The 14,133-nt window shown below is 41.5% G+C and overlaps 1 protein-coding gene across 1 annotated transcript in view; it reads right to left on the bottom strand.

Annotated features, from left to right (window-relative positions):
• Window positions 1–6,806: 6,806 nt before the first annotated feature.
• LOC115818585 (exostosin-1) overlaps window positions 6,807–14,133 on the bottom strand; it is a 184,012-nt gene continuing 176,685 nt past the window's right edge. Inside the window, exons 9-11 of the mRNA XM_030781996.1 lie at window positions 13,693–13,853; window positions 8,847–9,018; window positions 6,807–6,992 (exon numbers count right to left, since the gene is read on the bottom strand). Of these exons, the coding sequence (XP_030637856.1) occupies window positions 6,807–6,992; window positions 8,847–9,018; window positions 13,693–13,853 (519 nt within the window). The remainder of the gene's footprint in view (window positions 6,993–8,846; window positions 9,019–13,692; window positions 13,854–14,133) is intronic.

The raw sequence follows: 14,133 nt of genomic DNA, 5'->3' as shown, positions 1-14,133 counted from the left end.
TCCCCCCAACACGCATCACAATATACCATTGTAGTGTGATAGCATAGGTCATATCAAACCCGTTATAATAAGGACGACTGCTGATAGTATGCTGAAAATGTCAGGGTAAACAATACTGCCAAAGCCCTAGCGTATGAATCTGGTAATGTGATATGAAAATTTTATATGAAATAATTTGATATGTCAAATGAAACTTTTTAACTACTAACTATTAAGATATGCTAATAGGGGTTAAATGCTATTAACTTATTATCAAATATCTGATGGGCCTGACAAGTATAAATGCTGGTTGACGGAAAAGACAAAGTAAGCTAAGTAACCAATGAGATCTGATGCTTAACAGTACAGATAAATGTGGGATCACTATTTGACAAGCAACAGGTGACTATTGCGCTTTTATCTAACGTTTTATAACAGCTTACTAATGATTTATAAAGTGTTCACAGCCTAATTAATAAACTAATTATAAACCGTTCAAAAACCCTTTATAACGGTAGTCTTATTGTAAAGTGGTACCCATTTATCTGTTTATTATACACTTGTAAACATATTCGTAATCAAAAATGATCTCAGACCATTTAACATTGTGCTGTGTACTGCCATTTCTATCATACACTCTATGAATACAATAAATGTGTTTACACAGGGCAATTTTAATGTTATTATTTTAATGTTACTAATGTTATTATATATTCATATAATTCATATAATCAGCAGTTTTTGCACCATATTTATGACGCTACAGTTCAAATAATAAGAGGACTCTAACTGACCCATAATGAAAGTCAGATAAAAAAACCAACAAAAACACCCCCCCCCCCCCAAACCCTGGCTCAGTATGGAGACCGTCTGTTTGGGACATTTAAAGCTGTATTAGCCAATGAGCAGCCAGGGTCATGTCTCTAACCAATCAGTCAGACAGTTGGTCCACTCTGGAGCCAGTTATTTTGCAGGACCCTGGGGGGAGGAGCCATGCCTCTTGTTTGTTAAGTAGCTTAAACTGGAAGAGAAATCTTAAGATGGAAATTCAATATGACCTTTTCCCTAGCCCCCAGTACCCAAACCTCAGCTCCAAAAACCTCCATCTCTTCACTGTGCATTCAGAACACTTCACCCTCCCCCCCTGTCTCTCTCTCTCTCTCTCTCTCTATATATATATATATATATATTTCCCCTGATGTTTTTCCTTTAGGTTTATTGAGTTTATCTACAGTGGATCATAGAGTATACACAATGGCATGTATATGCATAGCAGTCTCAACCAGAGAAAACAAAGAAAGAAGGAAAGAAGTAAGGAAAGAAAAAAGAAAGAGGGAAAGAAAGAGAGCAAGCAAGAAATAAAAGCAACAAATGGGAATAAATAAATAAATAAATAAATAAATAAATAAATAAATAAATCTGTTCTTGGTTCACTTTCTTTGACAGAAGCAAAGGCAAGGCATCATTTCAGTGCATATAAAAATGCCTTCAGTTCCATTAAACATTAAGCAAATGATATTGGTCTAGATGTCTTCAGAGAGAGAGAGAGAGAGAGAGAGAGAGAGTCTGAAAAATGAAATGAGACGTGCCTTAATGACAGATACAGTGAGAGAGAGAGAGAAAACAGATCTAATGGTCATTTATGATGATGTAATTATGGGAGAGTGGAAAACGTGTGGGTATCTTTAATGCCCGCAATCAGCACTTCAGCTTCAGAGAAATGACAGACTTATTTCTTCTCCATCAACTTGCAATCATAACTCAATTTCTACAGCTGATTCCATAACTACCGTACTCCTCTTTAATCAGCTCTCCTCTCAGGAGATGGACAGGAAAAAAAAAAATGGAGAAAACAAATCAACATTTTGATTGCTATGCTCAAGACATAATTTTTTCCCCCCAAAGCTTTATGAAAATGTAATTCTCACATTTGAAAAGTATCTGTCTCATCTGATCTCCCATTAGAATGGTTTATGTAATAAGCACGTGTTTGTTCTTCTTAATGACATCACTGTGACTCTGCTGACATCTTCTAGACGTTAAGCTCTACTGAAGGTCACATGCAAGCAATTCAGAGCCTCATTTTCCCTATAAAGGCTATTTATTAACATGGTTTCATTTGGCAACAGCATAGAGCAAGCAGAGAGTGAGAGAGAGAGAGCACTTTGTGTAAGTTTTCGTAAAAGCGCTCTGGGGACAGTAATGGGACCCAGGTGAGTTTGTCTGGGACAGGGGACGACTGAGCTGAGAAACTGGGTGAGGAGTCTGCTGCTGCTGGAACTGTGAGCAGGTGGATCCTAAACTAGGCTACTGTTCTAGTTGAACTGTGTCTGTGTTCAATTCCAGTGGGACATTACATGTAGTTCACCACAGTTAGGACAGAGCATACACTGCCAGTGTCAAATGAACTCTAACCAGAGTAAAACCATATATAGTCTCTTGGAGTTGATTTAAGGCTCTGGGTAAATTTACCAGTGGCAAACGCACATTGGTGAATTTCTTATGATTTCTTTGAAGAAGAAGGACGAAGAAAGAGAAGAAGAAGTCAGGGCACTGCTTGAGACAACACTTCATTCAGTGTTCACTACTAGTTTCTCAAAGTGAAAAGGTCATGATAGTCTTAGGTGAAAGTAGACCTGCTATTTATAATGACTGCTGCATTCTGCAGTCCCTTCATTCTGAATACTGTTTGGTATGGGAGGCTGTGTTGGCATTGACTTCCAGAAGAAGACCTCCCCTTAGTGGGTTCCCAGGCTTGCCTGTGTCCTTCCCTGGTCACTGGACTGTCAGATTACTGTGATTGGCTGGAGGCGTGGATTTATCTACCACGGTTTGGCATTGCTTGAAATTTCTGAACCATATAGACATCTCGAGGTGACCTATGTCCAGGGAAATATCATTTTGTTATAGAAAATTTTGTGTAATATTTCTTTCTTTCTTTCTTTCTTTCTTTCTTTCTTTCTTTCTTTCTTTCTTTCTTTCTTTCTTTCTTTCCTTTATACAGCATTTTTTTTACTTATAGACAACTTTTGGCTGTTTTTTGTTTGTTTGTTTAGTGTGGTGGATTCACAAACAGAGAATATCATGAGTGTACTGTTTTACTCTCTTGAGCATAGTGTGTTATTGACTTACCTATAAAAAAATCCTGAAGCGTTCATTTCCACCTACCTGCACATACGTGCTGAACATTCAGAGCTTTGCTACAGGCCAAATGAAGGCACACTAAGCCACAAACAGGAATGACTCAGTTGTGATTCCTTTGTGATATTTGCGGCATGTCAGTGTGCTCTTTTACTCGAAGGTGTGCTTTGCTTCTCCCTGCACACGTCTCCTGACGATGATTCATAAACTGCATTTGATGAGTGTAAGCTCAGTCTTTTCTTCTATATGATATCGTGTGACTCCACTGCTGCCGCCAGTGTAATAAATGCATTTCTTACCTGGGGATTTTGGGTCTCATCTCGGCTTCCAAATTTAATACGGAAGGCTAAGAACTATCAACACACACTCACACACACACACACACACACAAAATGGCAGAAATAATGCTTGCTAATATTACCGAACAAAGACCTGTGTTTACATTACTGACAGTAAACGCAGAATTAGCTGTCTGTGATGTGTGATGGGAGAGACAGATGAACTGTGTCTGTGTTGTGAAATGTTTAAGGGAGATGTGTCAGGTAGTCAGGTTCTGCTTCCCAACCACCCAGACATGGGCTTAGAGTGATGGGCTATAGACAGGGCTACGCTTATTGCCCCCCCCCCCCCCCCCGCTCTTTTGACATCTCTCCTGCTCTCTGAATCTCCTACTGTTTGAGCTTGTCTGACCTCTGTTCCACCTCTGTTAGAGATAACAACTGTAAATCAACTTTTCAAATTTAACTCTGAGAGAGTGAGAGAGAGAGAGAGAGAGAGAGAAAGAGAGAGAGAGAGGGTGTCTCTGAAGATAAGACCCCCATTGAAGCGAGAGGAGAGAGCAGGGTCTCTCCAGCTGCAACCACATGCAGACAGAAAATCAATGGGAGTAGGTTCACCTTAGACAGGAGTGGAGACAGCACAACTGGATCGCTGCTCCAGGTCTGAGGGCCAAGAAAAAGGGAACAGATATGTAATGAATATGAAAAAAAATAAATAAATAATGATAATTTCTCTGGCTCTGCTGCCCAACGATGCAGTTAAACATAACGTGTTTATTCTCATCACTCCCAGAAGTCGGCAAAAATGCTAAAGCTATTCCAGTCAGATTTCAGGATTATTGGATTTACCTCTGCAGGGATGATACCTGGAGTGTGTGGGTGCTGAAGGAGAGGTGTGTGTGTGTGTGTGTGTGTGTGTGTGCGCGCTGGGTGACCAGGGGTCTTCCCATTACCATACATTATCTGTAGGTGAAGAAGGACAAAAGAACAAATCCCCTGCAGTCAAAACAGATCAGGGAACAGCACCTTTTGACACCAGGCCACTTTTTTTCCAATTCATCCAGACTGTGTGTGTTTACTGGGATCAGTCATTCTGAATACAGATGAACATCAGGAGCCATGAGGGGCCATCCAAACAGAGACAGGAACATGGCCTTATAAGGCTAGCCTATTAAAGCTGTATTTTCACAGGAGAGCAATGAACCTGGGGGTGACTGTGGTTAAATCAAAGAATCAGACACACAACAGCTAAAAAACTACTCAGATTTCAATACAACTCCCCACACACATGCACAGAGGAAGAGGCAACACATATTCTCTCATTCTCTCTCTCTCTCTCTCTCTCTCTCTCTCACACACACACATACACACACACACACACACACACACACACACACACACACACACACACATGCACAGAGAGAGTGACAACAGACTTTCTCCCTCTCTCACACACACACTCGCACACGTATGTGGGTATCATAGTGAGTTTGAAGAATGATTATAAATATTAATGTTTTCATCGTACTTCATGGCATTTGCAGGTGCTATCTGTGCTTTCCAGTTCAGGAGGTAATCACACAGTAAGTCCAGAGGTAATGGCTTTCTCCAGCTTTTAGGGAAACCTTATAGAATAAGAGCATAAACAGCAATCTAACCCAGAACTAACTGACTGTGAATGGTATAAACACAGATGCCATTAATGAAGCTGTCTTACAAACTGAACAACATTTCATGATGACTGAGAACCAATGTCTGCAGTCAAAAATTGAACTGACAGAGAGAGAGAGAGAGAGAGAGAGAGAGAGAGTGGCAGAAAGAAAGAAGGAAGAAAAGAGGGGAAATAGAGAGAGAGAGAAGAAGGAGGGAACAAGGAAAAAAGGAGAACTGAGAATGAAAGAGAGAAAGACAGGAAGAAAGAAAAAAAGAAAGACAGAAAGAAAGAGAGCGAGAACTACAGAGCTAGAGAAAGATATATATGTCTATATAGAGAGAGAGACTGTTTGAGAGAGAGAGAGAGAGAGAGAGAGGGGAGAAAAAAAGCACGCGATGGGATCCCACAGAATAGCTGGACTCCTCCCCTCGGCTGATAGTGATGTTACAGATTTTTTTCTCAGGAGGAACATAAAAGCTTCAACAGATCACAAACATATCAAACCTGCCTGCATCTGACCACACCCACTGCTCTGGCTCTCCACACCACTCAGTAATAAAGCCATCAAAAGACACCACCTTGCCCACCCCCGGCCTCTGCTGGGGGGGTCACACGCAGTACCATGTCACTAACACTTACACTCCACCTCAAACATTAAAGCAGGGACTCCAACACTGTGCGCTGACAGAAAGTTCTAGACCTGATTCCATGGCAGGCTTGGAGTGAAGCTTCTTTTTGGGGCTGTTTGTGGAAACTACGATTGTTCATGAACTGAAATGAAAAGGGGGTATTTTTCAGTGAGCTGATGCATTGTTTGTTGCAAATCTGTTTTAAATCTTTAAATACACGCACAGACACACTCTCCTCTCTATATGAAATGTACACACACACACACACATACACACACACACACACACACACACACTCACATACATGTTTCTCTCTCTGTGATGTTTGCACACTCACACAAAGATACACAAAGGTACTTTCTCTCCCTCTCTCTCTCTCTCTCTCTCTCTCTCTCTATCTTTCTCTCTCTCTCTCTCTCTCTCTCGCTCTCTCTCTCTCTCTCTCTCTCACACACACACACACACACACACCATAAGGCCAAAAGTTGAAAGAACAACACCTGACACAATACTCTTCATCATCTTTTTATCAGAGTTGCTTTTTGGCAATTTATAGCTTTGAGGAGAATGAAGCCATCAAAAAATAAACTTGTTCATAATTAAATTCCCAGAAATATAATTTGTGAGACCAGCTGTTCATTAGACTGAAAATGGACCGAAAACGACTGTGAAGGTGAATCCAAGACGTCTGCACTCTTCTTTATTTAACTCAATGCTTTCTTTTAAAAAAAAGAGAGATAGAGGGATATAGACAGAGAGAGAAGGAGACATACAAAAAAGAAAGTTAAAAATAAAATCGCATATTGCAGGCATTGGAGAGACTTCTAACTCTTGAGAGCTCAGGTCTTCATTCAGAGCAATTTTTTTTTTCAGAGAAAGAGTCTCACAGCATTCTCTCTGTAAACAACAACAACAACAACAACAACAAATGCAGTCAGAGTTCACCTCTTGGACAGGTGCAGTCAGACATACTTTGAGAAATCTTCCCAGACCCACCGTGTCCTAAAGCACAGTAACTGTGCGTCAGACCCCAAATGTCACATGCTTGCATATGATTTGCTCTGCGGTCATGTTGTGTTCGTCCAGGAGCCCGAAGCTGAACCGTGGCCCCGGGAAAATGGGACTCTAGAGTTTCTCGATGTCCCTGTATTTCTTGCGGAGGATGGAGACTTGGTCCTTAAAGAGCACGGGGTCCAGACGCATCTGAGAATGCCTCAGGGGCATGTAGCCAAACCAGCTGCTGAACGTGTTCATACAGGTCTGTCGCTGGGCAAAATGGTCCGGATCCGCCCACCGGGACGTCTTCGAACCCTGAGAGAGAGAGAGAGAGAGAGAGAGAGAGAAACATTAGTGCTCTAAAAGCAAAAATATGTTTTCTGTATGAAACCTTGGTTCCAGATTTGCACAAACTGACCACAGATCACCAGCTTACCACACACACACACACACTTAAAAGACATGTTTGTACTCTTTCAAAATAAATGTGTGTGTGTGTGTGTGTGTGTGATGAATTAATGGTTTCATTGCATGGGATCATCTACATAACATTTGAGTAGTATTTGGGAAAATATAATTTATATAACTGAATGCCAAGCATTATGATTCAGGAGGCCAATTGACTGGAAATTAGGCATATGTATATCAAGCAGAACATCATTAGACCATTCTCCCTGTTTCCAAATTCATTAAAAATCTCAAGTGAATAAGACATATAAAGGTCAAGAGAAAATAGGAATAAAAAAAACTATTGACCCAGATGGAAAAAACAGGGAACAAATGAAAGAGGAGGGGAGAGGAGAGGAAAGAGGACACTGAATTGGAAGAGGGGAGGCGTGCGCACACACACACACACACACACACATTCATATACAGGGTCAGAGCTAAGTCCTCCAGTTAAAGATTGCTCATCATTCACAATTAGGAGTCATTTATCAAAGGCTAGTTTCTGCTGAGTCATCGGTCTGCTCAGAGTCCACTCATCACTCAGAGCTCAGAGAGACAGAGAGAGAGAGAGAGAGAGAGAGAGAGAGAGCCTTGCTACTCTAATGCAACATTTGAGAACCTGTCAGCTCCCCTTCACCCATATAACTAAAACAGTAAGTCTAGGAAAATTAACGTCATTACTGCCCTAACATTATGACAGTGTCATAAAGAAAGCTGTGGAACTCCTCTGTGTAAGCCAGCAGAATGACCAGAACCAATGGGATCAAAGTGAAATGAGCTTTTTAGAATTTTTAGCATCTTTTAGAATCTAATATCTGCTTTGGCTGTGATGCTTAACCTGCCTTAAACTATTTTAAAATGTCCTAAAAATGTCCTAAATATATATATTTAAGGTGCTGTTTCGTATGGAGTCTGAAATCTAAGCATTATTAGCCCCCCCCCCCCCCCCCCCCCCCCACACACACACACACGCACACGCCCACACGCAGAGAGAGACAGAGAGAGAGAGAGAGAGAGAGAGAGAGAGAGAGAGAGAAGCTTATTGCTGTCCTGCTGGAAGTTTATGAAACTCTTAAGGTAAATATTAAGTAAATACTTAAAAATTCAGCAGTTTCATTCAGATATTCATCCAAAAACACAGCACCAAGTCATTCAGTCATTTCTCTACAAACTGACTAATTCAGTCACTCACCACAAACACAGCAATAACTCATTCAGTCACTCACCACAAACACAGCAGTGATCAGTCACCAGAAACACAGCACTGATCTGTCACTCACCACAAACACACCAGTGCTCAGTCACTTGCCACAAACACCGCACTGACTAATTCAGTCACTCACCACAAACACAGCACTCACTCCATTCATTCATTCACCACAAACACAGCACTCACTCATTCAATCACTCACCACAAACACAGTACTGATTCATTCAGTCACTCACCAGAAACACAGCACTGATCAGTCACTCACCACAAACACAGTACTGATTCATCCAGTCACTCACCACAAACACAGCTCAGATTCATTCAGTCACTCACCACAAACACAGCACTGATCAGTCACTCACCACAAACACAGCACTGACTCATTCAGTCATTCACCACAGACACAGCACTCACTCATTCAGTCATTCACCACAGACACAGCACTCACTCATTCAGTCATTCACCACAAACACAGCACTCACTCAGGCATTCACTACAAACATTAAACTGACCTGCTGCATCATGGTCTCTTTGTACTGTTTCTTCTGTGTGACTTTGATTGGTGGGAGCTTCGTTACCGCAGAAACCAGGAAGTTCATAAGGATGTCCTCACAATTAGCCATGTGGTCCACCATGCGGAGAAGACTGGGAGGCAAGTAATGAGTGAACAGATAGTGGTAATACCTACAGAGAGAAAGAAAGAGAAAGAGGGAAGGAGGGACAGAGAGAGAGAGAGAGAATTTCTAGAAGTGTTTGAGTTTTTTTAAAAACCCTTTAACCCATAGCTCTGTAAAACCAAAGCTGTAGACATAATTATCCATTCTTTAATAATTTACTGTAATAATTTACAAAGGCTTTACATTAAACTATCCTGTGTAAAAAAAAAAAGATAGGGAGAGAGAGACGAAGACTCCCACATCCAAAACAAAACACTCTCAACTTTGATGCTAAATTTCACAGTGACAAACACAAACTGAAATAACATCATTTGATTATACTCGTTGTTCCAAACCCACCCTCCACAGAGAAAGAGAAATTCGTCTGAGACGCAGAGCATACAAACAATTTCCCCAACTTTAATGTCTTTTTTCATTTGCTTTTCACCATGAGGTAGAGAGAGCAGTGACTGGTAATTCATCCACTGTACCCTGCTGAGAGAAAGAGTGAGAATGAGAGAGAGGAGGGGGGCACCCATGCATTTTAATTTCACAGAGTGAGAGACTTTGCTCCTCTCTGTCAGGTTTTGATCGTGCTCTGTCTCTTCTCTGGTTTGTTGATTAAGCCGTGTCTGGACAAGTGACAGGCATCTCTCTCTCTCTTATTCTCTCTCTCTCTCTCTCTCTCTCTCTCTCTGTCCCTGAGTGGCAGCCACTGGAGCTCTCCACCCAGATCCATAACCGACAGGTGCCTTATCTCTCTACTGCTTTATTTTTTTTTTATCTCTTTCCCCCTCTTTCCTTCTCTCTCTCTCTCTCTCTCTCTCTCTCTCTCTCTCTTTCTCTCCCTCTCACTCTGCCTGTTTCTATTTTCCGGGCAGTCGCTGTGTAAATCAGTGTCTCTGGGCTGTTTAAGTTGTCAGGTTGAAGGTCTGCCCTCACACTCGTTTGTCTGCCAGCAGAAAGAGGGATGAGCACGGAGACCTTCCGCTAAAACAAACTCTGAGCTCCTGCTCTTCTTCACAATTGATCTTTAAAACAGCACCAGTGATCCTGTCAACAAAACTATTCCTCAAATTCTCCAGCTGCTCCTCCACACACAATTTATGCCCTATCCCCATCTTCTCTGTAATACAACTTTTTACAGTTATTACAAGTTTAGTACTATTATTGTTCATTCATCACCACGCTTTCCTTGACTTGGTTGTTGTCCTTCTGGGTATCGGAGTTCCTATAAGTCCTTTGGGAGATCCAGGATCTTGCAAAGGATGTATCCACTCCCAAGCAGCGTTTCCTTGATGAGGGCTGCTGCATTGTGTTTGTTCATCCTAAGTATTTGTTCTGTTCTGGGGAATAGTTGCCCAGAGCTCTGGTTACTACTGGGATGACTTGGGCCTCAACGTTCCAGATGTTTCACACTTTAAGTCACAGATCCTGGTATTGGCTGATTTTCTTCTTCTGCTTGGTTGAGACATTCTGGTCATCTGAAATTGCAAAGTCAATGATCGTTGCTCTTCCAGTATCCTCATGGATCACTGTGATGTTTGGCTGCCTTGTTGAGATCTTCCTGTTGGTTCTGATTTCCAGGTTCACGTTCATGCAGCCATGGCTTCTGACACAGTGGGATCTGGTAGTTCTCACAGACGCTCTTATGCACCAGTGCTGCAATGATGTTGTGCTTCTTCAAGTACTCGGTGTTGGTGATCTTCGGACATCCAGTCAGTAGGTGGGTAACTGTCACATCCAAGTCTTGTCTCTCCAAGTCCTCTCCAAGCCCTTGGCACCTTTCTCAGGTTTCTTGTACAGTCCTCCTGGGAAGATTGCCTGGACAACTGCGCCCTGGTCTTGGGGGGAACCATGTGTACTCAGACTGAGTCAGACTGAGTTCCTCTGCTCTGATGTTTCAGAGGCCCCTTCCTCCTTAGTCCTGGGTCACATAGAAGCATTGGATGTCTGCTGTTGGATGGAGGGCTCCATACAAGGTCATCAGTTTCCTTTTTATTCACCACCTCTTCCAGGGCCCACTGGATGATTGCTCCAGTGCAGATTATTAATGGGAGGGTGTAGGTGTTAATGGCTTGGATCTTGTCCCATCTATTGAACTTGGACTTCAGGACTTTCTTCAGTCTATGCTTGCAGGTGCTTGTGACTGTCTTCTTGACCTTCTCCTGAGCAGTGGCAGATTTAGGTATGGGCGACATGGGCAGCCGTCCAGGGTGGCATCTTGCTGGGGGTGGCACGGGGCGCCGACCCAAAAAAATTCGGAATGGTGACATTTGCATGATCGGTTTTCTATCGCTCATTTGCACATCATGTCAACAATGTCATGTCACTGTGTGGGTCAGTTAACCAGGTGGAGAGATGGATTCTGAACATTGTAACAATTGGAATTTTCTGTTTTAAATTTGAGCGACCAAACTGGAAAGGATGACATGCAGGAATATTAGGATACACAAATACTAAGCCATTAGGAAGCTCCCATTTCAGGTATTTATTCGCATTAACAAACAAAATTCTGCCATCCTCTTGAGTTCATTTATAACCAATCTGAGTTGTAAGAACTATAACTGTTGTTCCCGTGTTGAAAAATTAAATTCTCAACCCAGTCAACTTTTTCTTTTTTGCCTGTGATTCAAAATAAAAACGACTTCCTCTTCTTACTTCCTTGTATGATCGCAATTACAAGGCGTAACACATGTTTACCTGGAGTGGACCATCTTGGTGTAACCCTGTAGTGCCTATGCTTGTGTTACCACGCAAGCCGGTGAGTTGTTTCGGCTTGAATGAATCTGTGCTTCTACCGATAGGGAACTGAGGGCTGTCGGTTGAATGAGAGATTGGTCAAAGAAATCTGTCTCCTATAACAGGCTGAAACTAGAGTTTTCAATAACAGGTTTAAGCAAAGGAGAGGCATGCGATATCAAGGCAACTGTTGGATATGTCATTTCGAGAAAGAGAAAATCCAGTTTGCTGATGGGAGGTTCGGTGTTAACATCGACATGTTAATATTAGATAGCAATGGTCTACATGCATGAAATATTCCATAGCCCGGGAGTTCGGATACATAAGTTGGTCAACCAACAGTATAATTATTTAACTCAATCATATAATATAATTTACAGAAAGATAGAGCTTGTGACACTGAGAGCTTATGTCGGTATAGCTTGCTTAGCAAGTAGTTATGAGCTGTTTCATGAATAAATCGCACTTCATCGGTCCTCCGCAGAGTCTGGAAAACTGGGGCTCAACTGTTGGCACTCACAGTGCTTGGGATTTGGGAAACGTATATCTGTGCAGTTACAACAAATTGGTTGACAGAGCATCTGACGGTCTGTAGGCTAACCTAAAAGATTTTAAAAAAAAAAAATCTATTTGTTTTGTTACTTCTTTTTGATATATATGAGTCTTATTTTTGTGTATATTTCTATATTTATATAGTTTTAAAAAGGTTCTCATTATTTATCTGTGTTGTTCCAAATGTCTGAATAAAAATTACAGATAGTGCAGAATGGTCCTTTTTTCCTTTGTTGGGGGTGGTTCGCTCAGGGCGCCATACAAACTAGAACTGCTGCTGCTCCTGAGGTTGCCATATTCCGAGGTACTTGTAGCCGTCTTTGACATCTGTGTCCTTGATGTATCCCTCATTCAGTTTTATTCCAACAGTGCTGGAGATCTTGCCACGCTTGACGATGAGCCTTGCACATTTATCTAATCTGAACTTCATCTTGATATCATCTGACAAGGTCTTTACTGTTTGGATCAGGAAGTCAATTTTATTTCTATTTATTATTATTATTATTATTATTATTATTATTATTATTGTTGTTGTTATCACTGTTCTTGTTTTTCTTGTTTATGACATAGCATTTTTAACATGCATATCACTTTGAGGTGAAGAACTGAACAAAGTGGATTAGCATAACTGTGTTTAAATGGGAGGTCATATTCAGAACCTATTACAATTTCATGAGTCTTAATTCTGAGGATAATCTATGTAAACTAATATATGATACTGACATCCATTTGAACCTCATTAAAATGTGGGCGAATCGATTCAACCAATTAAACCATTTAAAGCTCACATCCTGATGAAACACACATATGCACGCACGCGCGCACACACACACACACACACACACACACTTTTGCGTTTATGTTGGAGCAGTTTTCCACTTCTCAAATCTCAATGCTAAGAAAGCAAGAAAGCCCTCATAAACATTCATTAAAAAACATTCATTTCTTCTCATTTTTCGTATACCATATAAATTACCCATCTGCAAAACATCTTACATGTCCAAACAGTGAGATAGACAATTACAAATCTATGTCAGAGTAAACACATACCATTGTGGTTTTAGAGGTACAGATTCTCTTAGATCTCTCTCTCTCTCTCTCACAATCTCTCACTCTCTCTGTTTATCTGTAATAAACCTATTCATCCATCCATCCATCCAGAGCCTGTGAAGTGTGAGTAACTGAGTGACACATCTCTCTCTCGCTCTTTCATGGTTGATTGACAGCTGTAGCTGTGCTTGGCCACACACTGCGTTTCCCTGTATCGCCACACAGGCATTAGCAAGTCTAACACTGTGTAGCACTGTGGGGTGTGTGTGTGTGACTTTCTGCTTGTCATCAGATGCTCTTCCCTATGAGGATGATGTGGATGATGGACAGGTGTCGCAGCGAATAGCATAGAGCAGACCTGTGGTAGAAGGCGGCTCCGGTCAGAACCATGGAGAATTCATTGGTCCATTTGGAGGTGTAGCCCCACCGTGCCTTCCCAGCATCCCAGTAATGACTTCGGGCTGGATAGCCAACAATTCTGTCTGGGAAACTCTGCCACACGATGAAAGCAAAATCAACCTGTGGACAAGAAGAAGAAGAAGAAGGAGAGAGAGAGAGAGAGGGCGATAGAGACAGAGGGAGTTTTTTTGAAAAATTATCTCTTCTCTTCAGGACCTTTTTAGGAAGTGTAGAAATGCTCTGCACATTTATCATACGTTTACTAACCTTCAGGCAGAAGAGAAAGAGAGAGAGAGAGAGAGAGAGAGAGAGAGAGATCATTTTCAGTATGCAAGAGAGCAGAAAAATGTGTCTTACAGTTTGCCTGAAGACATGAGAAAATGAAACGGCCGAATCGAGG

The sequence above is a fragment of the Chanos chanos genome, chromosome 8 (assembly GCF_902362185.1).
Source record: "Chanos chanos chromosome 8, fChaCha1.1, whole genome shotgun sequence".
In the NCBI taxonomy this organism is placed as follows: Eukaryota; Metazoa; Chordata; class Actinopteri; order Gonorynchiformes; family Chanidae; genus Chanos; species Chanos chanos.
The sequence above is the reverse complement of the archived record's forward strand: the minus strand, read 5'-3'. Positions and strand labels throughout refer to the sequence as shown.